The sequence below is a fragment of the Setaria viridis genome, chromosome 3, assembly GCF_005286985.2.
Source record: "Setaria viridis chromosome 3, Setaria_viridis_v4.0, whole genome shotgun sequence".
Taxonomy (NCBI): Eukaryota; Viridiplantae; Streptophyta; class Magnoliopsida; order Poales; family Poaceae; genus Setaria; species Setaria viridis.
Genome location: NC_048265.2, coordinates 4,831,304 through 4,858,209, shown reverse-complemented (window position 1 = coordinate 4,858,209; position 26,906 = coordinate 4,831,304). Strand labels below are relative to the sequence as shown.

The following is a 26,906-nucleotide window of genomic DNA, read 5'->3' as shown; positions in this document are numbered from 1 at the left end:
ACGATGGGGAGAGTGATCACTGATATGTGGAAGCAAGAGCATCATGTCTACACACCTGTGGCAATCAGCATATATATGTCACTTAAGAAATCATAATAGGCTTCACCGTAGCACGTAATATTCAGATACTTAAGATGGATACCACTCGATATTCGCATACTTAGGATGACAGTATGATACAACTTGATATGTATCCTTTTCCACCATTTTGTTCTCATGAGTATCAGACAGGATAGTGTCACATAAACATTGTTGCATCCCATATGTGCTTCCTAATAAGTTTTTCAGTCGGGCGATCATTGTCACCCACCTGAAGCTGATCCGCACATGACGATGACAGCACCACGAGGTGAAAGACCCCCTGATCAAACCACCTCTGAGCGAGCAGGCCGCCATCTCCACCGCCGACGTCTCGGCACGCCCACGTGTACTTTGTTTCTCCTGCTGGATCTCCCCTGCAACTGCAAGCGCCTCGCACCATCCTTGCGTGGTGCAAACGCAAAACCCTTGAAAACCATCTCATTCAAAACCTGGTCTGCCTCAAGAAACTCCCGAGCAGCAAACCTCCTATCAAAGATTATTCTGCATTTCCTCCACCTAGGCATATCCTCAACCAATCCACCAGCATCCCGCCACTGGTCCAACTTGCACAATGTGGCAACCAACTTACCAACGTGTATAGCTCACCACACTTACCCTGCCCCAACTCTTGTAAATGTCATCAAGCACCGCAAATGCAGCACTTGGATACCCCTCATCCTTACAAAAGCACGCGGTCATCACATTGTGCACCACCCTATCAGCTACAACCCCGCTCACTTTCATCTCCACCACCAAGCTGACTACCACGATGACGCCTTAGCCATTTGTTCTTGTTGATCTGGTGATGAGCGTTTGATTCTACAAAAAAGTTGACAATTCAAATAATTAAACATATGCTTTATGACACATAAACAGGACACAGGAAGGGCCAGCAGAATGCATGGCAATTCAATAAAATTCTGGATATTATATTCCATATATTTTCCGTTTTCATGTTGCTACTGTTACCACTCTTCCGAACCAACCCAGGTTTATGTTACACAACTCCAATACAGCAATATGCTATATCTAACTTAGAAGCCGTTGAAGAATAAAGGAACTTCAGCGTCATAGACTCTTGGATCATAAGACATGCTGCAACTGTCCTAAACATGCTTGATAAAATTCATACTTAGGGGAGCTTGCCTCCAATAGGCGAACCGAGTATCAAGCATATGTTGCAATCTTTCTCAAAACGGTGATTCTTCCTACAGCAAACAACTCTTCCTTTCTGCTTTATCTCTTACTGTATGCACTTGCTATTTTGTAAATAGCTCCCTCTGTAATGTATGGTAACATAAATGGTTGTACTCTGAAAGGGAAAGTCTTCTCCTGTTCTAAACTAATGAAAATGGTGTTATGTACAGAAGAGACTGGAGACAAAGCATGCAGAAACATTAACAAGTATTGTAAGTATCTAAAAGAACAAAATAAGATTGTCAACAAGGGAACAAAGTCAAAATGATAATATCTTCAGAAGCATACCAGAAAATCCAAAATAACTATATACACACAACCATCTATTTGCAAGCATGAAGACTCATATTGTGATAATCCATCCTGCACCAAAACTTATATCTAATAAACTTCCACTCGAATAATTCATCCACCTTAGATTCCATCTTGATTTTCTCGGTTTTCTAAAATATTAGAATAGATGTTCAGCAAGGAACTAACCTGAAATGGGAAAGACTACCTGCAAGGCAGCCTTGTACAGAAGATGAATGAACTCGTAGTTAAAAACCAAGCTTGTTATTTTTCACAACAGTACAACACTGCATTGATCAAATCCACTGTGATGTCTAATCAAGCAATTCTTAAAGAATCTAGCTGCTTCTCTAGCCTCAACTTTGTGGGATCATTCAACAGACCACTTACAGCTTTCTCCCATCCACTTGGCTCCAAAGCATTCACCTTCGCCAGCCGGCACAACACTGACTCCAGCAATGCCACATCTCCTTGCCTCTCAATACCCTGAACAAACTTCCTCACACCATCCTTGCTTGGTGCAAAACCCCTGAAAACCATCTCATTCAAAATCTGATCTGCCTCAAGAAACTCCCCAGCAGCACACATCCCATCGAAGAGCATTCTGTAGGTCACCAAATGTGGAGGGCACCCCCGCCTTGGCATATCCTCAACCAATTCAGCAGCATCCTGCCACCGCCCCAACTTGCACAGACCTGCAACCAGCGTATCATAGGTCACCGCATCTGGCTTGCACACATTCTTCTGCATGTCATCAAGCACTGCAAATGCAGCACTTGGATCCCTCTCATCCTCGCAGAAGCCTGCAATCAACGCATTGTACACTACCCTACCAAGCACAATCCCCCTCCCCTTCATCTCCTCCAGCAATCCAACTACCTCACCTTTCCGCCCTACCCGAAAAAATGCCCGTAAAAGTGTCGCATATACAGCTGAATCCAGCACAGGTTCTGCATTCCCCGCCATCTCTTCCTTGAGCCTGACTGCGGCATCCACTTCCCCTTTCTCGCAGAGCCCCTTCATCAGACTCGTGTACACATAAGCATTCGGAGGCAAGTTGTACTGCTTGACCATCACCTCCTTCACCTCGAACGCGTCTTCCAGCTGACCCGCGTTGCACAGAGCGGTCACAAACGTGCCGAACGTGACGATGGTCGGCGCGATGCTCCGGCTCAGCATTTCATCGAACAGGTGGCGCGCGTGCTCGACGGAGCCCGACGCAGCAGCCGCCCGCATGAGGATGTTATAGGTGGCCGCGTCGGGCGGGATCCTGGTGTCGTGGCATACCGCAAGGAGGTCGCGGAGGGGGGCGCGGCAGGCAAGCAGGGCGTTGAGGAGGGTGTTAAACGCCCGGGCCGTGCGGGGCTCGGGGAAGGCCGGGTGAGCGAAGGCGCGGCGCGCCGCGGCGGGGAGACCGGCGCGGCCGTAGGCGGAGATGACGCGGCCGAGGAGCTGCTCTGGGGGACGGAGGTCCGAGGAGGAGGCGAGGCGGGAGAGGATGGACTCCATGGCCGGGAAGAGGCGCGCGGCGGCGAGCTTGGAGATGATGAGGTCGTAGCAGAGGAGGGAGTAGCGAAACGGTGCGGAGGACGACGTGGTGGAGGTAGTGGGGTTGAGGAAGAGGCGCAGCGCGGCGCTGGGATCCCGCTCGCGGCGGAGGGCGGCGGCGAGGTGGTAGGACGAGAACTTCTTCCCCGCCATAGCGGCCTGCGACATTGCGGCGTTCTGGCGGGGAACACGTACGGGGTCAGTGGACGTAAAGGCCCTGGCCCAGATACGGGATGTTCAAGTAAAGGCCCATCTGATTTCGATTCGATTGGGCCGTCTCCTGTTTTCACCCAGGGCCTGCTTGCCTCTAGCTCTCTCTTGGGGTCGTCGTCGAATTGGGGGCGATTCGATTAGAGTCGAGCCGCCGGAAAAGCTGCGGCGGCGCTTGGCGGCGGAGGCATGGAGGCGACCGTGGACGACCTGAGCGCGGCGTACGACGACTTCGTGGCGGCGGCGTCGGCCGTGCTGGAGGCCCGCGCGCAGTCGGGCGGGGAGAAGACGGCGGCCACCGACGCCGCGCTCGAGGCCTTCAAGCAGCGCTGGGAGCTCTTCCGCGTCGCCTGCGACCACGCCGAGGAGCTCGTCGAGTCCATCCGCCAGCGCATCGGCTCCGAGTGCCTCGTAGACGAGGCCACGGGATCCGCCTCCGCCGGATCCGCGCCCGCGCCGCTCGCGGCCGCCCCCGGCATCAAGCCCATCAGCGCCGTCCGCCTCGAGCAGATGAGCAAGGCCGTCCGCTGGCTCGTCATCGAGCTCCAGCACGGCGCCGGAGGCGCCTCCGCCCCAGGGACCGCCGGTCCAGGCGGTGCCGCTACCCCAAATGCCGGCGCCGGCCCGGGCCCCGGTGGGCAGCACCCCGAGGAGGGAGGCCAGTAGGTATGGAGTTGCTGAATTAACTAGCAGTGTCGTCCTTCCGGAATGAACTCGTAGCATATCTCCTTCGAGAGAAAACCAACATGTCTGTCGTAGCTGAGTTTAAATCTTTGAGGGATAACATTAGAGCTTGCGATCACTGGTATGGTACTTGATAATGCCTTGTGGTGTTGATATCTGGAAGAATTGAACAAATTATTTGCTCTTTGCTGGTTGTTTTCTCCCTCCCATTATGTATGAGATAATACACTATGAACTAGTGGCACATAGAGCATCGTTGCTGATTCCTGCTTTTCATAAGTAGTAAAGCGCCCATGCATTGCTACTGTTGGTTCCTTTAATTGTGCACCCAAAATTAAGCTTCTGTGCTCATTGTCCAGTACTTCACACAGCCAGCAAAAATGCTGCTCTCAGTAAATGATTGTAGTGTTGTGAGGAATATGAGATACATGAATCTAAATACATGATGATTTTAAGGCACAAAATGCTAATAGAAAAATATGTGCATGTAGTTACATATATGAATACAAATTTTCTGCCATAATTGGACAACAGAATGTCCAAATCATTCAGTCCTTCAGGTAAAGAAGACAAGTTGAATTTGCTCAAATAGAAGGAAACATGTAAATGTTTGCTTGATAGTAACCTTCAGTCAATTTAGCAATACCGGAAGCCTTGCAATGATCTGCTGCATGAAAATCACTCAGGCATAAGCGGATCAATTAGCATGGAAAAATAAGATAATATCAAATTGCTAGTGTTGGATAATGTCAATTAGAAACTGTTGCAAGAGAAATTCATGTCTGATGCGCTGCCCTTTTATACTTCTCTGTAGTATTGCGACATGAATCTTGTGGTCTGCTACTACCAAACCACGTAGGTGTCAAGGTGTGATGTATTCAGTAAGGTTAAAGATAACCAAATTGCTCCGTTCAGGATTTTCTACAGCGTAACATCTGTCAAATAAGAAGATGGTGTGTTGATCCGCTGGTCTCCACGTTCTATTGTTTAGATCAATAGAAGCCTATATATTGTCACACAAAACTTTCGGGGAAAAAATGTATATTCAATTGGTTGTAGAGAACCACGTAATGAACCTGCCTATACTGCGAAGAGGACACGTGCACACTGTCAGTGCCCAATCATGTTATTGGAACCGTCTTTCATTGATAAATTGCGTGTACATCTATTTAAGCATCATGTCTAGTTATACTTTGATAGCCAAGTACCCTGTTTATCTGTGGTAGCCCCTAGATGGCTAGATCTGAAACTAATTGTGATTACCTCACAAAAATATGCAGTACTCAAATAATGGCGATGAGGTATGCACAATAAAAGGAAATTATATAGGCTGGGATAAGGAATTTCAACTTGTAAAATGTCCAGTAAATTGTTGGAACATGGAACTTACCTGTCCAACTTCCTGACTATCGTATAGCAGCCTACAAAATTGAGGTATCTTCCGTCCAGAAACTAGATGCCTCTTTGCCTTAAGCCTCAGTTGATATTTGTGCCTTGTAAATTCTTACAGCTGAATCTGAAAGTGGCAGGGAACCAAGCATAACTAGTTTACCCATAGCAACCCGCTGTGAGGAGCCTTGGTTCACAATCACTACATCAAGAAAACTTTTTGGGCTATCATGGTATGTACATGCATTCCATGTGGTTAGTTATATGTAGTTTCTTCAGTGACGTTCTTAATGCTTTGCTTTTTCCACTCTGAAGGACCACTGTCCTGAGCTCTAAGACTGATTGGTTCTAGGGCGATTTGTTCCGATCATAAGAATTAGCCTAAGCTTAAAGAACTCCCTCCGTTCTAAATTGTATGTCGTTTTAGCTTTTTTTAGTTCATAGATATTATTAGACATACACTGTATCTAGGTGCATAATAATATCTATGAATCTAAAAAAGTCAAAACGACCTGCAATTTGGAACAGAGGGAGTAGTAAGGATTACTTGAGTTTTTCATAGGTGTCCAGGCAAATAACCAGTGCTAGGAGGTAATTAGGCGTACTAAAAAGGAGGATAGTACATGGGAAAAACTACACTCGATCCATTTCATATTTTTTAGATTGACTGTTTGTACACGTTTAGGGAACATACGGTAATCCCAAGGTGTGGTAGCACGAACCTTTCTCCTGCTGAATGTTTCGTGTACTTGCAGCGGTGTCTCTTCAATTGATGACACTTACGCAGACCTTGGCGACGAAATCATGGCATCAGAATGATGCATCGCACGGTATTCATTCTAACTTACGCATCCTAGTCTACTATGTTTTAGCCAAAACAGTGGCATTGTGTACTCAATGATGGAGGGAGCCAGGACTGATGATAAAGGTGATGGTAAATCTGTTATTTTTAGGGAAAAGTCATATTTTCACCCTCCAACTATAGCACAAGTTATAAATTTCAACCCACAACTATAAAACCGGACAGTGAGGGCCATCCAACTGTCAAAACCGGGCAAATTTAGCCCTTTGGTTGGTTTTGAGGGTGGTTTTGCATTTTCTAGAAATTTAAATTTTGTATTTAATTAAAAAAAATTATAACTAATTCATTTCAAATCCAAAAAAATATGAAGTTGGTACCAAAAGTTTTCTAAAAATATTGTTATTTGTTTGTACTCTATTTTGAGTTGTTTACATCATATTTGTTATTACTATTCCTAGTGTTTTATTGCTCATAATAAAATGCAAGGAACATGAACAACTAAGATTCAAATAATACCAAATATAACACCAACAGATGGGTTATATTTTTTTAGAAAATTTTTGGCACCAATTTGATATTTTTTTTCTAATTTGAAATTAGTTATAATTTTTTTTAACTAAATCTAAATTTTTAAAATTTCTAGAAAATGCAAAACCACTCTTGAAACTTGGCCAAACTTGCCTAGTTTTGACAGTTGGGTGTGCGGTTTGTAGTTATTGGTTGAAAACCAGACTTCTGCTGACTTTTCCCTTATTTTTACATAAGTGAATTGATGGGGGGAAAATGGTAGTCCAAAACAATCTCTAATAACATCTATTTTTTCGACGTGCTTATATGTCAATCCTCTACTATGAGTAATTTTACTCAATCCCTAAGACAGTATGGCGTATATAACAGAAATACTAAGAGAGAATTCCCTCCGGGCCACTATAAAAGTTGGCATTCCTGATCTAAACTTTGCCGCCAAAACAAGCCCTCGTGCAATTGTGTCCGGTGGCAAGCAAGGGAAGGAGAAAATGTGTGTCAAAAGCATGCTAGCAAATCGAATAACTACAATTATACTGCAAACCTTCAATGCACAAGGCATTTGACGGTTTCTGGCGATGAATGTGTATCCATGATCCAAATGTGTCCTGACAGCAATGAAACTAACTGGTATATGGATCATGATTCATGAAGACTCTAGCAATACCATCGATTAAATCCCATGAAGATATCTAATCAGGCAAATCTTATAGAAGCTAGCTGCTTCTCTATCCTCAGCTCTGCAGGATCATTCAGCACAATACTCACAGCTTTCTCCCATCCACTTCGCTCCAAAGCATTCACCTTTGCCAGTTGGCACAACACCGACTCCAGCAATCCTCCATCTCCTTCCTTCTCAATCGCCTCAACAAACTTCCTCGCACCATCCTTGCTCGGTGCAAAACCCTTGACAACCATCTGAATCAAAACCCGGTTTGCCTCATGAAACTCACCAGCAGCACACAACCCATCAAAGAGCATTCTGTAGGTGACCACATCCGGAGGACAGCCCCGCCTCGGCATATCTTCAACCAATTCATTTGCATCCTGCCAGCGCCCCAGCTTGCAAAGACCGTAACCAACATGTTATACGTCACCGCATTCGGCTTGCACCCACACTTCTGCATGTCATCAAGCACAGCAAATGCAGCACTGGGATCCCTCTCATCCTCGCAAAAGCCCGCGATCATCGCATTGTACACCACCCTGTCCCTATGAGGCACAATCCCCCTCCCCTTCATCCCCTCCAGCAATCCATCCACCTCACCTTTGCGCCCTACCCGGAACAATGCTCGCACAAGCACCCCATACACGGCTGAATTTTGCACAAGTTCTGCTTTGCCCGCCATCTCATCCTTGAGCCTCACTGCGGCATCCACCTCCCCTCTCTGGCACAGCCCCTTAACGAGATAGTGTAACACCCTAATTTTCAACTTTAGCAAATTAATAAATTTGTTACAGTTTGCTAGAATTTAATTTCTTTTATTTAAGGATTTAAGGTTTTTCTTAAGGTTTTATTAAATTTCTTAGGCATCTAAATATTTTCTAAGACAAGTTAATGAATCATAGGAGTTCATTGTTCATGCTGGTGCATTAATTTTTGTTTGTTTGAATTCAAATTTGAATTTGAATTTATATTTGAATCTTTTTAAACAATAGAAAAACCCTTTCTTTTTACTTCTCTTTTTCTCCCTCTCTTTCAGCCCACTTTCTTCTTTCGACCCAGCTCGCTAGCAGCAGCGCAGCATCACCCCGCAACGTAGGACGGCCCAGCTCGGCCCAGCTCCCGCGCAAGCCCGCTCAGTGCCGCCTCCGCTCTTACCTGATGCCAGGCGTCTCTTTCCTTCCGCCGCGTCGCGCCCGAGCCGGACTCGAGTTCGAGTCCGTGCCACCCCCGCGCACGCGCCCACCTCGACCTTGGGCCCGCACACCAAGGCCAGCCCCCACCAGGCTATAAAAGCCGCCGCCACGCCCCAAAGCCCCTCACCAACCCTAGCGCCTCGCCTTGAGCTCTAGAGCCGCCGTTGCCAGAGCTCGAGCTCAAGAGCACGCCCGCCGTCGTCGATCTCCTCCATCGCCGCCTTTTCGTCGACAACATCACTGCCCGGAGCACCGCGAGGAGGTGAGGAGGCCTCCAGTGTAGATCACGTGCGCTCCTGTGCTCTCGTTCACGCACCCGTGCTCGCCGGAGCCACGCGGAGCCACGCCAAGCGGCCTCTTCGAGCCGTGCGTCGCGGCCGCCGCTCCAACCATCACAAGAGCACCCTAGATAGGTTCGTCGTGCAACCCGCTTCCTCCAAGGCCAGATCCCATCGCAAACCGTGCCCGGACGCTTGATTCTGAGCAACTCCCCGCGAGTTCCCCTATTTCCACTACCGCTCGACGCCGTCCGCCGCCGCCTGCGTCCCGTCGCTCCGCAGCCGTCCGATCGCAATCCAACAGGCCGGAATGGATCTGACCCGGGTCAATACCGGTCAACCCCACTGCCGCACCATTCTTTTTGCTAAAGAGACTTTTATAGTTGTTGCAACCAAGGTCCTGCGCGTTCAAAAGTAATTGGATCTAGGTCCTCTTTCTTCCATTTTAGTCCCTGTACTTTTATAAAATAGTGCCCTCCGTCCTAGGCCCGCTCTTTGACGCATTAAACCTTAGGTTTATGTGTATAATTAGGTTTTAGCCCTCGGTTTCTTTTAGTTTAAAGCCCCTGGAAGTTTAGTTTTCTCGCAGTTAAGCCCCTGAATCTTGTTTAGTTTATATATTTAGTGTTTTAAATCCGTTTTAAACGATTCTTGCGTCTATGAGTTTGTGTTGATGCATAGATTAGTTTTATGGTCTTCTTTTGCTCTGTTGCTACTGTTTGATGTAATGTTTTCTTATTTTATTCCCTTGTTTGCTTGTATGTACTCGCTTGATGCGTATAGAAGGATCGCAGTTCGAGGAATTCGAAGAGCAAGGTTTCGAAGACTTTGAGCAGTAAGAGCAAGTTCAGGAAGCAAGTCGTGCCCTTGATCACAATTTGATCCTATGCAACCTTTACTTTCATGTTCAATACACATATGCTATGCACTTTTAAGTATATAAATATGATGGGTCCTATTTAAGGTGTGCCTAGTTTTATCCCTGTACCTTCATCAACCTAGGTTACTTTAATGTTGGGTAGTTCTTGCTTAGTTGCTCTAACTGAGTATGGTGGTATTAATGAACCAATGCTTGAACTTATTTTATTTATGCTATACCTTCCATTAATACAAGATCATCATGCTTAATTGGAATATGGAGAACCACCCGGGAAAATAGTGCAACATTGCACTATATGGCTTTGGTCTTGGCTAATTAATTAAAAACTCTAGTTCGTGGTAGCTTTACCCGAAAGGTGCAAGAGGGGGAGACAATAGTTGGTGTATAGCCTGGCCCTCAGACTGATCTGCTCTATGGGAGCTTCGCAGTTTGAGAGAGGTTTATGCACCGCGCTGATCATGAAACCTTAGCGAGCTATCCTTACTAGGGAATCTTTGTAAAGGCCTCGTAGAGTCCCTATGCAATCACACCTCGGAAGTGTGGTATTGTGCCTGGCCCGCACAGCATGGTTGGGTCTAAAGTTCTTTTGAACTTTTACACAACTTGTGGGTAAAGATGTACAACCTCTCTCGAGTGTAAAACTGTTATAACAGCTGTACTCACGGTAAAGAGCGGCCTGGACCCTCACATGATTAATTTATCGGAAGTTGAATTAAATTGATGTTATTTATTGCTGCTATCTTTATTTATGTTCATGCTAAATGTGGGTGGTATAACTTACATTTAGTAATTGCTAATAAAATTTGACCAACTAATTAAAATGCTAAATTACTATTAAACCATAGCCTTACACTACACATTCTCCATGCTTGCTGAGTACCAACCATAAGTGTACTCACCCTTGCTAAAACCGCTGCTTAGACCAAGTCAACTTTGAGGAGGTTCTTCAAGACTTCGAGGAGTTCTAGGCGTATGTGTGCCCCCAGTCAACTGCATGTGGAGTCGTCGTCTTCGTTGGAGTTCCGCTACTAGAATAAAGACTCGTTTTGCTATTCGTTTTAAAGACTTTCGGTCATATAATAAATTTAATACTCTCTTTACATTATGGCACTGCCTATGATATTTACTGAAGTCGTTGCATGTGTGAAACTTGATCCTGGTGCATATGTAATTCATTCATCTGGTTTTGCCTTTAAAACTGGCTGTGACAGAAGTGGTACCAGAGCCAACCCTCGCGGTTGTGCGTACGGGTCAGTGTGCGGGCATATAGCGCATGGTGCGTGTGGGCTCTGTATTAGACACACGGCATGACATATGGTGCCGGTACTGGACGTACAGTCGTGCGCTAAGAGGGAACGTTCCTGTACATTTGCCCAAGTGTGGGTGAGTTGGATCGACGAGGACATCAGGTTCTTTAAGGGCGGGTGTATGTGACACCAGCCCAATTTGATTGGTCCAGTGTAGACCATGAGCGTAGATGCGCATGTTTAGTACCACCTTGCTAGTTGAGTAAGGGTGGAGCCAACTTATAAGCCTCTGTCAACCAGCCATAGCACTTTCAGATTAATTCTTTTACACGAAGTGAGGATGAAAATGTAAGTAGGGTACTTTGTGCACGTGTGCCCTATGCGGTGCGGCTTTGAAGGACCGAGTGTTGCCCGTGTGGTCGAGGGATCCCGATGTTGCCGCCGCTCGAAGGCGCGGCACGCGGCGGTGGAAAGGCGGGCACGGCTGTAGGCGGAGATGATGCGGCAGAGGAGGTTCTCGCAGGGCTCGGAGCCGTAGGAGGCGTCGAAGGGTGGGAAGCGGGAGAGGTTGGACTCCATGGCGGGGAAGAGGCGAGGTACTAAACGTACGTCTCATACTTTGGCCCGCTTGGATGGATATTGGCGAGTTTATCCTGGATAAAAAAATATTAGCAATTTTGGTCCAAATGTCTTCGTGGATAATTAAGGGTGTTGTTGGAACGAACAACGAAGGAGTAAACTCTAAGAAACGTAGGGATTATGTAACTAACATTGTCCAGCATCCAATCATCACATGATATGTTTTAACCTTTTCAAGACTACTCATGTTTTGTGATCTTGCAGCGGTGTGATTCCACAATTGATGGCACTTATGCAGGCCTTCTCGACCAAATCATGCCAACAAAATCATTGCTTCTCCCAGACCATGGATGTTAACATAAACATCCTTATCTTGGCACTTATGTTATTTTTACGGCAACCGGGGGGAGGTTCATGCTATGAGAGTTTGCAAAAGAGTTGCAGTGAGTATACTATGAGGGCGTTTGGTTCCCTTTGCTTATTTTTAAGCAAGTGTCAGATACTAATTATGAGTATTAAACGTAGGCTATTTACAAAACTCATTACATAAGTGGAGGCTAAACAACGAGACGAACCTATTAAGCCTAATTAATCCATCATTAGCAAATGTTTACTGTAGCAACACATTGTCAAATCATGGACTAATTAGGCTTAATAGATTCGTCTCGCCGTTTAGCCTCCACTTATGTAATGGATTTTGTAAATAGTCTACGTTTAATACTCCTAATTAGTATCTAAACATTGATGTGACACTTGCTTAAAAATAAGCAAATGGAACCAAACTAGGCCTATAATGTGACTGCGTCGGTGCTGCGCATGCAGTAAGCATGTTCCTGTAGACATGCAACAGAAGATGTCATTCAATTTGATGATAATGGTAAAATAATATAGAGATTTGCTAGAGCTCGAATGCTTGATTTTTAAGTTTTATCTCAATCACTTTTTCTGGGTGTTCTCCCCCAGCTCCGGGAATGGCGTCGGCGAGCCTTAGGGTTCGGGTTCCTAGGTTTGGGGTTGGGGGTAGGGTTACCTATGATCTGCGGGCCTAGAGGAGGCATCGGGGTGGCTCGCCGGCCGGCGGTGTGGCGGTCGAGACGGTGGGAGAGCGGAGGCCGTGCGGGCGCCGCCAGAGCTGGGCGGCGGAGGACCCCCGATTGGGCGGTGGAGGCGGCGGGAGTGAGCGCTAGCAACGGGTTAGCACGGGAGCGATCGAGACGGTGGCGGCGGATCCAGTGGCCCCGCTGTCGGAGACGAGTAGGGTGGCGGCGGAGGCGGGGGGGGGGGAGCAGACATCGGCGGAGGAGGAGGAAGGGGAGGAGGAGGGAGAGTGGTGGGGGTGGAGGGTCGATAGCGGGCCTTGCTGGCGCCGGGAAGGCGCTGGTGAGGCGGAGGGCGGGCTGGTGGCGGGCAAGAAGAAGACAGAAGGAAGAGGGTGACGGGTGAGGATAAGAAGGAAGAGGGTGTGGATCCCGGCCGTTGGATCGAGATCCGACGATCATAGAAAGTGATTGAGAGATAAATCATATCTGAATCGATTGAGATATAGACAGACCCAATAATATAACTTTATATAAAGAATCGAGAAACAAACTTTCTTCTAATACAACCTCTGAATGCACAAGGATTTTGACATGCCTTAATAAAACCACTAAAGCTTATGCCGTTTGTTTGCAACGAAGCCATTTGCAAGAAACAACCTGGTGACCTGGTCTGGCACTTTTTCTGATAAAAATTTATGCATGTAGTATTTTTCATCATTATGTTTTCCTTTTAACATTTGCGGACTTATAACTTGAACATGTTGTTTTCCAGTTACATATATATCTACAATGATTTTTCGGTCCATATATAATAAGCTTGCACAAGAAAATAAGTAAATCATGTCTTATCCAATCACAATCTAAGAGCAAGGAACCCATCCAAAAGCACACCATTCCCCTCCGTGCATACATCATGTCAATTGTTATCTGTGACTGAGTTTTCAGTTCTGTAAAACACTGAAAAATGACAATGAGACATCATGTTACAGCCCTGATTTTGTGGGCCCACAAAGGCCATATTGTCACCAGGCCCAGAATAGCCCTACTCTCCATTTTCTTTTATAACCTACGCGTGCACATCACAATGAGACACTATGTTAAACGGATACGTGCACACGGTGCCGTATCCCGTATCGGATACGTCATGAATATGGGTTGGATATGTATCATGAAGTATCCGAAATAAAAATAAGAAAAGAAAAAGTTGATACGTTCGTGGTTGCGTATCCAAGCCGATTCTACGATACGGGTGCCCGGTCCGTGGCCGTTTTGCCCCCTGGTCCTGCAACAGCCATCCCGTAGGCTGCAAGGGGTGGTAATAGAGCCTAACCTTATACCTCCTTTACAATTTAATTCAGCCTATTTATTTTTAATTTAAAATTATATATTATTATGATCCGATCTTTATTGAGTCCGACGGGCTCCTGCAGGTCGCTCACCAGCGCCGCCCGCATCGCCGCTCAAGCTGCCACCCAGCATCGCCTGCCGCTGCCATGCGCGAGCACCTCCTGGTCGCGAAGCTGGAGCTCGTCCGTTTGGGGATCCGGCCGCTCGAAGCCCGTCCCCGTGGCCGCCCTGCGCCACCAGTCTGTCGTGCGCAGCAACCCAGGCGTCCACCTGCATGCCCGCACGCCTGCAGTGAGAGGCAAGAGAGGGAGCAGATGGAGGATGGAGAGAATAAGAGAAGACAGACAGAGAGACGGGAAAAGAGAGAGAGAGAGAGGCGATAGTACAGAGGAGGTGAGGATGAGCTTTGATTCTATCCATCCGTGCTGTGAAATATCCTACCTTTTTACCATATGGGCCATTAATAGATATATAAAACACGCGTAAGTCCTTTAGGAAGAAAAAAGAATAGAAAATGAAATAAAAAATTACATTGCAATCCTCATAGCATTTTAACATGTTAATTTACAAAACTTATATACTCCATTATTTGCATTATGCTAAACTTCTGCTTATTGTTGTTATTCTCATTATATATTATTATTTATTTATATTTAAAAAATGCTGAAACATATCCGCATATCGGGTTTTTTAGAAAAATGCCACATCCACGTATCCGTATCCACTCGATATTGATACACGTATCCGTATCCGTGCAGCATCGATGAGACATCATGTTACATCCCTGATTTTAATTTAGCTACGTCAGTATTGATGTTTCTTTACGGTATTCATGTTTCCTTTTTTCTCATCTAAAGAAAGGTTCTTTATACAGTAGATGTTCATCTAAGGCACTCTATGTAACTCGGGAATCGAAATAATATAGAAGCAGAAAAAACAAACACAATAATTTGAATGGAAAAGGAATGAAACGATGATGGAATTCTTCAGCAAGCAGTCCTCGTCTCTCAAAACTTCAGCAAGCACTGTTTTATAATATACACACTAATATATATGTAAATGTTGCTAATATAAGTTTTCTTGAAAAATAAAAAATATATATTCTGGTCTCTCTGTGTGTGTGAATGTTCTCAATTATTAATAAAAAATAAAAAATATATTATGAGAAAGAATATACAAAAGTTGCAAACATATTCTGCGAATATACTATTGAAAGTATTTCATTCACCGAGAACATGTGAAGAATGTCATGGTCCAAAAGGTACAGTAAAGAAAAGCAAAACAAAAGGCTGGCGGTGCCACGCCCAAGCCCAACGACTCTTGTCCATGCAGTGGATATGGTGATGACAGAGAGTAGACACAACAAGTTTACATCTACTCCACCTCCACGCAATTCAGGAGGCCAATCACCATCACCGGCTGCTTTCAAACTTTCTTTCATGTTCACGTGTATTATATACTAAGTATATATTACATACACTCTTTACGGATTATAGTTTTTATAATACACTTATGTGCACCACGGATGAGATTTGTATATATAGCAAATGTTCGCCACGAGCTTGTATGTATGCGTGCATGGCTTCAAATTCATTTAGGGATGTTTGGATAACAGGGCTAAAGTTTAGTCCTGTCACATCGAATGTTCGGCTACTAATTAGTAAGACTAAACATGAACTAATTATAAAACTAATTGCAGAACTCCTAGACGAATTCGCGAGATGAATCTATTAAGCATAATTAATCCATCATTAGCAAATGGTTACTGTAGCACCACATTGTCAAATCATGGACTGATTAGGATTAATAGATTCGTCTCACGAATTAGACTCCATATGTGTAATTAGTTTTATAATTAGATTATATTTAATATTCCTAATTAGTATTTAAACATCCGATGTGACAGGGCTAAACTTTAGCCCCGGGAGCCAAACACCCCTTTAATTTCCAATCCCAAAACGTCCCGGAAGAGCCGTGATTTGCCAGCAAAAGGGAGGTGCACATTTGGGACACACGTACGTGCGACAGCCGACAGTATGTATTGATCTCGATCACCTTATGCTGCATCATTTTTTTTCCACTATTTGCGGGAGGTGCACGAGCACTACTTTGGAAAGGTACGGTGAAACGTACACGCTCTGAATTAACCGTAGCTAAACTGTTACTAGATCTCTCATGGGATTCGATTTAACGTTCACGATGAGCAGATTCTGTATCGCGTTTTTGCTGTGCCAATGATGGACTAATAAAGTAAAGTAAGCGTACGTTTATTCTGAAAAAAACAAAGAAAATTCTTTTTTTGAAACTTACAGAAAAAAACATGCATGGCAGATTGGCAATAGTTTCGGCAGCACGGGTTCCCTGAACCTGTTAGCTGCAGAGAGAGAGAGAGAGAGGGGAAAAACGACGACGAGGAGGTGAAAAAAATCAGGGAGGAGGATCCTGCCATCGCACGTGGTTTCTGATCGTCCTTACCCTGACGTCTTCGGCGCCGCGAAAGGCAGGGAAAGAGATGCGTCAATGGTGGGGTCCTGTTCTGAGGAATGAACAGTGGCCCTGGGCCTCATGCGAGTCCAAGGGGGGCATCTTTCTCGGCAGCACGTACGGGCTGGTGATTTTCTATGAGCGTGTCTCGCGCGCCCATATGATATCTTGGCCGTCGTGTCCAAGAGGATCCAAAGAACCAATAAAAAGAGGTGTTGTGCTGTTTGTAATTGCAATGGTAAGCTTGAGATCCCATTTGGCATTTGCCGGTCGAGGAGGAGTGTTTGCAGTTGGTCACTCCGAGGCAGCGAGCCTCCAGTAATTTAGGAGCTCTTACAGTTCCAACCCCTGAAACAGTACAGTGGTCAAAGATTTAGAACACTGGCTCCCATGAAGGCGTGAGCTTTCATAGTGGCTTTGTCTTCATATACATATGAAGCTCATTTTGAGCTCGCAGGAAGCTTGGGAATCCACGTACTAATTTTTAGTTCAGATCACATTGGATATTTAATACCAATTAGAAAGACTAAATGTAAACTAATTATAAAACTAATTGTATAAGTTGTGGCTAATTCGGAAAACGAATCTATTAAGTCTAATTAATCTATAATTAGCACATATTTACGATAGCATTACATGGTCAAATTAGATTTAATAGATTCGTCTCGCAAATTAACTTTCATTTATGTAATTGATTTTGTAATTAACTTATATTTAATACTTCTAACTACTCCCTCCGTTCCAAATTGTAGGTCGTTTTGGCTTTTCTAGGTTCATAAATATTATTATGCATCTAGATATAGTGTATGTCTAGATACATAATAATATCTATGAATCTAAAAAAGCTAAAACGACCTATAATTTGGAACGGAGGAAGTAGTATCTAAATATTTCATGTGATATGGACTAAACTTTAGTCCCAGACCCAAACAGACCCTAAACTAAAATAGGAGATGTCGGGTTACTTTGCGAAGCTTTAGGAGCAGGAGGAGCATTGGGGGAACCAAACAAACCGAGACACTCCCCGGGAATGGGGGCAAACAGCAAGTCAGCAACGCAAGCTTTTGCATGCGCTCCACAATTCATTTTCCTATGGGGTGTGTGGTAGACCTAACAGATAGATCGTCTAACAAGGCTCCAAAGCTATCAATTGCTGCCAGTGTGCATTGTTCTTCCCTTTTGTTAGGTGCGGGTCTTGTAGCAAAAGCCAGAGATCAGAGTCCCTGTCTTGCTTATCTTACTGCCTTGTTAGTATTCTCTTTTTTTTTATAGGTTCTCCAATTGATAGTGATGGAAAAGGAGATGTAGGTGAGTAGTATAACTTTACTCTTGTGAACTTTTTCTTTGAGTGATTTGACTATACGAAAAATCTCAGCTTGTAAAAGAAAGACAGCTACAGCAATGTTTAAACGGCAATGCTTCGCCTTACGCATCATCATTGCTCACCACGTATCATCACCAAAGAACTCCCTTGGAAGTTGGAATACATGGTTTTTAATGAGAAATTGTGTAATTCCTGCAAGGTATAATAAGGCACGGAAATTTCAGTCATGGGAACTTGTCGCTTGTAGGAGCAAATGTAAAATTCAACCTTCAGATGTACGCTATACAAATGGAAATTGCTTCAAAAATACCATTTCCCTGTTCAGGCAAAACATAGACAAGCCTCCAACTCCAACCTACACATGGCCAAATGTTTCTCGCCTTGCTCCTACCTCGTAGTAGGCGACTGACCACCTACTGCAACGCAATTTCCCAACTGGATTATGGATTGGATCCCTTGGTTTTCATGCATGATGGGCACCGCATGTGTGTAGCCGCGTGTAATGACCCGGTGAGGAAGACACGAGCCCGGCTTGCTTCGCGCCACGCCGGCAGAGGCTGACGGGTGGGCCAGTCGCATGGACCCATTTGGTTGCTTGCCCATGATTCAGCCGTTTAACTGCTGGATGTTGTGCCCTGTGCCCTGTGGGGGTAGTAATGTCTGTACTGCTTACTGCTCGCTTGACTTTTTGTTGGAAAAAAGGGGTCCTTTCCGGTTTTCGAACGTTAGGGACAGGACAGATTGGCCTCAAATGCATGAAACGATGACGCTTCATGGGAAAATGCTGAAGAAATTTTGGAAATATGGACAGAAGAAAAAGGTTGCGAGAGGTCTTCACCTCGTACTAGGTTTCTACAAAATTCCTAGTTCATTTGGGAGACATTTCATTCTCACTGGAAGGAATTTCAGGATCCATCCATCCCATAGTCCCATTGTTCCAACTTAAGCATTCATACCGGAAACATTTTGCATTGGATTCCTTGTCACAAAACAGAGGGCAACATGGGCGTATAATAACATATGCCCTACTACATGCTTTCTTGTTGGTATACTTGTATATGCTCCTACTTACCGAAAGAATACTTGGAACCTTAAAAATCCCGGGAACATTTCTTTCTACGCATCAAATCAGGAATCCGCATCCAATGTTCTGTAAAAGCTCGAGATGAGCAGGAGGGAATAATCATGCTGCCGCCGGTGGTGTGCCTCCCTCCTAAGCAAAACCCCGCCATTAAACAACCGAAAACGCCTCTCCCCATCCGTACCCGAGGCAGACGCACTTGATTGTATTTAATTTGTTCGCGACAGCATCCTTAATTATTCTGGTATATTATACCACCGTACCATGCCCTGCAACCTGCATACCACCCCCTCTAATTATTCTGCTGATTAATCTACCCCGTCCCATTCCCCTCCAGCCTCTCAGAGCCAAGAAACGCTAGCTAGAAGAAGCTCAGCGCAGCGCAGCTCCTCCGCAGTACCAAGAGCTCACTCTGTGACTCTGTGACAGTGTGTGGAAAAAAGAGAGAAGAGAGAAGAGAGCAATGGAGACGATGGCAGCGGCCGCGCCGCCGCAGCAGAGGACGGGGGGCATCGCGCGGAGGCTGGCCAGGCTGCTCCGCCGTAAGCGCACCCCGGCGGGGGCGGGGGTGGCGTACTCCGTCGCCGGGGACGAGTTCGATGACTCGCTCGACAGCTCCATCAACTCGCTCAGCAAGCTCAAGCTGTCGGGCAACCTGGCCGCCGCGTACACGCTCGACGCCTTCTTCAAGAGCGCCACGGAGAAGAAAGGGGCGGCGGCACCTCAGGTGCAGGCGCAGACGCAGCCGTCTCCGGCGCCGGGGCCCGAGGCCGCCGCGAAGCACGCGTTCGTGGCAAGCCTCTTCGCGGGGGCGTCCGCGGTGAAGGCGGCGTACGCGCAGCTGCAGCTGGCGCAGCACCCCTACGACGCCGAGGCCATCCAGGCGGCGGACGCCGGCCTTGTGGCGGAGCTCACCAAGCTGTCGGACCTCAAGCGGCGGTACGCCAGGGACCCGGCCGGCGCGGCCAGGAGCGCCGCCGCCCTCGCGGCGCACGCCGACGAGCAGCGGCACCTGCTCCGGACCTACGAGATCACGGCGCGCAAGCTGGAGGCCGAGCTCCGGGCGCGGGACGCCGAGGCCGGCCGCGCCCGCGCCGCGCTCACCGACGAGCTCCGCGCCGCGCGCGCGCTGGAGGAGCGCGCCCACCCGGGCCGCACCCTCGCCGCGCTCGACGACCTCCACCTCTCGGGCCTCAACGCCACCCACTTCCTCACCGCGCTGCGCCACACCGTCAAGTCCGTCCGTGGCTTCGCCAGGGCGATGCTCGACGGGATGCGGGCCGCCGGCTGGGACCCCGCGGCGGCGGCCGCCGCCGTCCACCCGGGCGCCAGGCTGCGCGACCCGGCGGGGGACGCCCGGTTCGCGCTTGAGTCCTACGTGGCGCTGAAGATGTTGGCCGGGTTCCACCGCAAGGACTTCGGCATGAGCTCCCTCCACGGGCGGGGCTCCCACGACCGGCGGCGCTTCTTCGACGAGTTCGCGGAGCTCAAGTCGGCGCCCGCGGCGGAGTTCCTGGGCGAGGGGAACCCGCGGTGGGGCGCGCTCCGCGAGTTCCTGCGGGACCGGTACCTGTCGGTGGTGCACGAGCGCATGGAGGCGGCGTTCTTCGGCGGCCGCGCCGAGCAGCGCGCCGCCGTGCGCAAGGGCGGCGCGTTCCCGCGCACGGCGTGGTTCGCGGAGTTCGCGGAGATGGCGCGGCGCGTGTGGCTGCTGCACTGCCTGTTCTGGTCCTTCGATGGCGCCGCGTCCGTGTTCCAGGCGCGCCCCGGGGAGCGGTTCTCGGAGGTGTTCATGGAGAGCGCCAGCGACGCGGACGGCGGCGGCGGGACGGTGGCGCCGGCTCCGGGCGGGCAGGGGCAGCTCGCCGTCGGGTTCACTGTGGTGCCGGGGTTCAAGGTCGGGCGGACGGTGATCCAGTGCCGAGTGTACCTTTCCCGCTCTGACCCGCGGCCGTGACTACGACGACGACCCGCGGCGGCAGCGCATTGCACCTGGGCGGCGGCCTCGTCGCAGACGGGGGAAACGGCACGCCGACGGCGGCGAGATCCAGCCTCCGGGCGCCGGGCGGAGCGGCCGTGAGGTTTAAGGGTGGCAGGCAGGGCAGCAGCAGCGTCCGGCATGCAGGTGCCCACTGGCCAGTGGCCACCCACCTGGGCATGGCATGTTCCCACTTACTTTCGTATGTACGTATGGATCGAAACCGAAGCATGTATCTACCTACCGCTACTACCAATGTAGTAAGTATAATAAGTATAATACGGGCAGTCCATTCCCATACAGATCTTTGCAGTTTTGGTGGTGACCAAAAGACACAGATGCCTCGGCCACATTGGTCCTAGAACAGGAGCAGGAGCAGCATGTCCGCATGTTGGTTGCAGCCAGGCAGAGCATCTTGCTAGGATCCGATACCTTTCCGTGCCTGCATGAGGCCGGCCGGCGATCCAGATCGGGAATGTGTGTGTGCACCGTGCGCGCACATTCCCCGTCCATCTCCAACTTGGGTTAGGTGATGGTGATTGGCTCAGCTCGGCCAAAAGTCTGAAAAGAGGGCGCGGCACATTAGCTCCATATAGGCAGGCAGAACGGGGGATCTGTGTGGTGTGCAGCAACACGAGCACATGGGCGGAGACGGCGGTCGGGATTGTTGATTTGCGGGGCGCGACTGTAGCTGGGTGCCCCCATTCTGCTATCGAGCGCGGGCGGTGGGCGTCCGTTTCCTCGTCTGCGGCCGGCGACCGCCCGGTTGAGCGGCCCGGCGCCCACATGCGCTACAGTGAGGTGTAGGAGTGGGGCTGGCCGGCTGGAGTGCGATGCGATGCTCGAGTCGAGTGAGATCCATACAGGTACCATGGGATTATGGGACCAAAGGCGGTCATGCACTGCACAGTAACCACGGCGCGTGCGCATGGAGGAAAGGTTTGGCAGCTACTGCCAACGGCGATCGAGAAAGGACGGTCATCCTTTCCTCTCCAGATCTACTCCGCGGCCCACCACCCCACGCTACGGTGTGATTTAGGTTTTGTTTGCCTATCGCTAAATCACCGAAATTTCAAAAGTAACATCTCCCTCGCATTTCCTGAATCCTGATCGCTGCTCGGAGCTGTGGCCGTCAGCAGTCAGCACACGCTGCTGCGGCACCACCTCCTCACAGCTCTAGCCGCACACATAGCCAGCATCCCGGTTCGCACGTCCCTGATGCAGCCAGCTCTACCCCCATATGTTTAGGTAATCTTCGGCTTAGATGCGACGGAGAGGAAGAGTGGGAGCGGCAACGAGAGAACCCCGCGTTGCTCCCGCGTGAGCGACACGGATGGTCGGAGCCTTAGCCACTGCCGCCTCTTCCTCCCTCTCCCCACCGCCGCCCGCCGCTCGAGCCGGCCGTCGGAAGCCCTCGCAGCTCACAAGGACGGCGGCGGCGGAGTGACCAGCCTCTCCTCCTTCATCTCCTAGTGGGCGCGACCGCCATGGCTGTCGGAGGAAGCCGCCGTGGGGCGGCACATGGCGGCGTAGGTGTGGACGGATCCGAGCCTTTCGCGGTCGGATCCGGTGCCCATGGCGCCAGGTCCGGCAGCGGTGGCTTCCACCCACCCGGGTCGGAGCCCCCCGCCCAGCATGGTGAGGTGGTTCCCCAGCAACTAGCGTTGTGGGCGAGGGCCGCGTGGACTTGGTGTGCGACAGGGCGTGCGCGCAACACTTCCAGGGGAGGTGGTTGTGGCTCGTGCGGTGGCGAGCGGGGGATGGCCGGTGGCACCCAACGCGGACCACAGAGACGCGTAGGTGGCGGCCGGTGCGGGCCATGGAGGCGCGCCGGTGAGGGCCAATGGAGGGCAGCGCGGGCTGCGGAGGCACGCGGGTGGCTGTCGGCGATAGCACATACGGGTTGCTGGGCGCGAGGGTGCGCGACAGAGGTGCGGCTGGGAGGAGGCTGCGCGAAGGAGCGAGATGGCCGCGCGATGGCGCGAGGAGGCACAACGGCGGCACCGCTCCCGGGAGGGCTTCCGTGGCTGCGGTCCTAAGGTCCTGGGAATGCTGGGCCGTGAGCATGCAGCTAGGGATGGGATTCTCCGGACGAAATCCTTGCCAACGTTCCTGCTGGTGGTGATGTCGATGACGCCCTAAGGTGTCATTCTTCCCGTTGGGGGCGTCATCTCGGAGCCCCATTCCTGTTGCATGGGGTTCTCTAGGTGAAAACCCTGTCCAGATTCTGGACGAGCGACAGCAGCGCCATTGGCGTCGTCACCTCCTTGGAGGCGTCATCTCTATAGACCCATCTTGGCCTGTGGCATTGCTAGTGATGCTGTTGGTCATGGGAGGTTGCAGCCGTGGTGGCGGTCCCGCCGCAATGTGCTAGCGGCACGGCAAGGTGGCTTGGTGCAGGATGGCAAGCTTGACGGGGTTGCCAAACTCACATGCAGGCGATCATAGTTATGGTGGCGGTCAGGGGTTGTCGCATGGGTATCGGTTTGCCTGCTTGCAGCGGACCGTGGCGACTGGTGTTGCTTGGCAGCTGTCAGTGCGGCGTGGGACTACGTCGGAGGACGACACTTGCAGCAACGACATCGTGGGACGACTAAGCTTTGCAGCGAACTGCGGCGGGTTGCTCAGCCTTACTGGGCGACTCCGATGTGGTACATCGTTGGAAGACGACGCAAGCGACTTCCTTAGCATGCTGGCATAGTGGCGGAGACTATGTGTGTGGGTGGAGCAACAAGGTGATGTCAACCTACGGCAGTGGTTTGGCTGCTTGATGGTGATCTTAGGAAACGGGGCAACATTGCTCATTATCCTAATAGCGGCATAAGAAATGGATTCGTGACACGGAGTACTGTGATATTTTCTTCGAGGCGACAAGCGAGGTGGAGTCCAACGACGGGTGTGGTGAGGCCCCCCACGCGTTTGTGTTATCGTGATGGCGATTGCAAGGCAGCCTGCGAGAGGTCCGGATCTGGTGGTTTCACTCTGTCGAGTGGAGTGTGGTGTTGCAGTGGCACTACGGTGATGGGTTCCGCATGACGGTAGCCTTCTCAGTGCGGTGCGATCTGTTTCTCTCGATTAATTTCGATGCGGGGCCGCGCCTTTTCGGCGACTACATGAACGGGAGAAGGTGGTAGGTGCTGTGGCAAGGTTTCGGTCCTGCCGCCTTTATCGAGTGGAGTGGTTCGATCGCGTTGAGGTCCCAATCCAACCGGTCGAGTTTTTTTCGAGTTGTCGAGTTTGAGTGCTTACCAGCGTTGACGTCCCGATACAATCGGGCATGTCGAGTTGAGTGGTTACTCACGTTGACATTTCAGTCTAACCGGACAAGTCTTATTTATTTTTCATTTCTTTTCCTACCTATGACCTCTCGTAATTTTGTATTTTCTGCTATATCAATATAAACTCACACTATCACGTGCGCGGTTTGGTTTAAATAATATGTTTCGGTAACCGGAACCGCGACTTCGGCGACGCTCGAGATCACGCACGCACACCTGGTCATGTCAGCGAGCCCAGGCGTTGCTTTCGTCCATTGATTCGAGTTCGCATCAACAGCTGGTCTGGTCGTCGCCGGCGGTTGCAGCTTAGCTCTCAGAGTACGTGGATTCGCACGAGTAATTAAAGGCGTCGCCATGTACATGTACCTAGTCATAGACAGCTTGATGCATACTTTATTGTATTTCTTGCTAAGTATTTCGTTGGGGGGGGGGGGGGGGGGGGGCGGGGGGCAAGAATATTTGACGTCACTTGTCTGTCTGCTTTTCAGATGAAACTGGCAAAGGGTGGCACTTGCTAGCAGGAACCGAAAGAAAGATGACGTATTTGAAAAAACGCTCCGTTCCATGATTCCAGCTCCAAGACGACTCTTTATCCCATCTTTTTTCTTCGCCTTTTCTTCTTCAGTTCATTCATTCCTTTATCTTTTTCATTCAAGAGGGGGAGGAATAATGATGAATCACAGCTGTTCAACTAGTCCTTTTTGTCGCTTGGAGGAGGCCCACATCAAAACAATAGCCGAGGCCCATATAGTCTGATGTGATAGTGATGCGGCATGCAGGGCAACCTGCCACGCCGCACGTTTGGCGCCCCCGCACTTTGTGGCGTCAAAAACTGGCGCCGCAGGTTTGGCGAGCTGTGGCGAGAAATAACGAAAGGAAAATCACCAGCTCCCGTGTGGCGCGCCGTAGCGCTGACCAGATTTTTTGCGGCGGCGCCAGATTTTTTGCGGCGGCGCCTCACATGTGGCGTGGCGATGCATAGCTGGGAACCAAAGCACGCCCGCAATCCTACAGCGAAAGATAGTCCTAAAGAAGTAAAGAGCCCTATCTTCCTGTACAGCTTGTTTCCTTTTCCGTGTCTCTTTAATTCATGGCATGGTATGCTAGTAAAATATTCCCAATGTGTCACTGTCATATGCTAGCATGCCTTTCTCTGAAGCACTTGCTGATTGGGGCATTGGGGTGGATCTGCAAAGGTTGGCTGGACATTTGTTCATTCCTGGGGGAAAGTTTTCCGGAATGAACAGCGAGCATATCAGTCGGACGCTTGCAGAATTCAAATTTGCAGGCACGGAGTGGTTTGCTCCATTTTGAGTAGGTCGCGAGCAACGGTCGGAAGCCGGGGCCCCTGAATGGCAGCAGCAGCTCTGGCAGCGTTGTGACGCAGACAGACCCGAGACCGTGCGCGGTGCGCCCCGAATCCGTGTGTCTCCCGGTACCCAGAAACCCACCGCTTAGTTCTATACCCACCCACCGACCCAGCTGCGCGTTGTGTGCGTGCGGGTGGCATGGCAAGCAAGGCAATTGTTGCTCTCTGAGTTCTGCCATATGTTGCGGGTGCCAGGAAGTGGCGTTTCCTTCCGCGTCCGCCGTACCGTAGAGTCAAGTTGGTGCCTAGGCGTAGGCACTTTTTTAAGTTGTTGGCTGAGTGACAAAATCAGTTACTTGGTGCCACGATCCATTCTCGTAGCGGCGAAATATGAATTTCATGCAAATGTTTGGACACAATGAAATCCTCCAAACATCGCGTTAGATCCAAAGGTAACACAAGATTGCAGGATACGAAATGTAACATCTGCCGATAATAAATAGGCGGGTTTCTTTGGCCTTTTGACTTGTGGGCCTACGCAGACCCAGTTGGCAAGCTTCCCGCAACCAGACCCAGTTGGGCCTCAATGGTCTATGACGGGCCTAACGTGCCCAACACATGGAGTTCGGGAACTTCCAGAAGCCCGTATCTTATTGGACTTCCAATGTTTGAGATGCGTGCAGCTAACTCTCCACCATTGGATGCTGATATCCTTCGTCAACCCTGACCCGTGCCGCCGCTACTCCTCTGCCCGCCGTAACAGCGCCCGAGCCCTCCTTCCACGCCGCACGCGCTCTGCTCCGCCCTCCGCGGCCGCCTGAGCCTGCGTCGCACCGCCGCCGCTCCTCCTCGTGCACTCGCGCGCGCCACCACCGCTCGTTCCGCTCGCGTGCGCGCTGCTCGTCTCTCACGCCGCCGCTGCTTCCTCCAGGGCGCGCGCGGCTGCTCCTCCCCCGCGCCGCGGCTGCTTCCTCTGGGCGCGCGCGGCTGCTTCCCCCCGCGCCGCCACCGCTTCCTCCCGCACGCCGCCGATGGCGCCGCTGCCGCCGCCGCCCGCGCCACCGCCGGCAATGAAGAAGCTATTAAAAATAGTGATTTCAAACTGTTGAATTTGATTTAGAAAAATGTTGAATTCATTTTTTTTGAGACGTTGAAATAGGTAGTAAAAATGTTGAACATGACTTTTCCCTAAAATGTTGATCTATGTTTTAAAAATGTTGAATACACTATTTTTAGATGTTGACTTAATTCTAAAAAAATGTTGAATCTAATCTATTAAAATGTTGAATTAAGTTCCTAATTTGGGCCTTAATGGGCTTCGAAGTTACCACTCCTATCTGGCTTCCACAAGCCACATAGGAGGCTTCCACAAACCAGATGTGCTAGCTGAACGAGAGTGACGAAAGATCGGCGGCCTGCTTCTATCTACGTGTGCTGTCGTCTGTCTGCTGGGCCGTACACTGTCCAGACACCAACCCCACGCCAAGGCCTAGT

At 49.5% G+C, this 26,906-nt stretch overlaps 3 protein-coding genes and 1 pseudogene across 3 annotated transcripts; 2 read left to right on the top strand and 2 right to left on the bottom strand.

The window, feature by feature from the left end:
* Positions 1-44: 44 nt before the first annotated feature.
* LOC117850186 (uncharacterized) lies at positions 45-3,285 on the bottom strand. The gene is made up of 2 exons (XM_034731991.2): positions 1,759-3,285; positions 45-900 (listed from the first exon to the last, which is right to left on the bottom strand). Exon 1 carries the CDS (start codon positions 3,283-3,285, stop codon positions 1,888-1,890), a length of 1,398 nt encoding a protein of 465 aa, XP_034587882.1. The 3' UTR covers positions 45-900; positions 1,759-1,887.
* Positions 3,286-3,516: 231 nt separating this feature from the next.
* LOC117850188 (mediator of RNA polymerase II transcription subunit 32) lies at positions 3,517-4,255 on the top strand. The gene has a single exon (XM_034731995.2). It carries the CDS (start codon positions 3,517-3,519, stop codon positions 3,991-3,993), a length of 477 nt encoding a protein of 158 aa, XP_034587886.1. The 3' UTR covers positions 3,994-4,255.
* Positions 4,256-7,343: 3,088 nt separating this feature from the next.
* LOC117848210 (pentatricopeptide repeat-containing protein At3g09650, chloroplastic-like) lies at positions 7,344-11,571 on the bottom strand (annotated as a pseudogene).
* A 7,408-nt stretch (positions 11,572-18,979) lies between these two features.
* On the top strand, positions 18,980-21,127 carry LOC117846926 (protein GRAVITROPIC IN THE LIGHT 1). Its single transcript, XM_034728050.2, has one exon. It carries the CDS (start codon positions 19,311-19,313, stop codon positions 20,802-20,804), a length of 1,494 nt encoding a protein of 497 aa, XP_034583941.1. The 5' UTR covers positions 18,980-19,310; the 3' UTR covers positions 20,805-21,127.
* Positions 21,128-26,906: the final 5,779 nt, after the last annotated feature.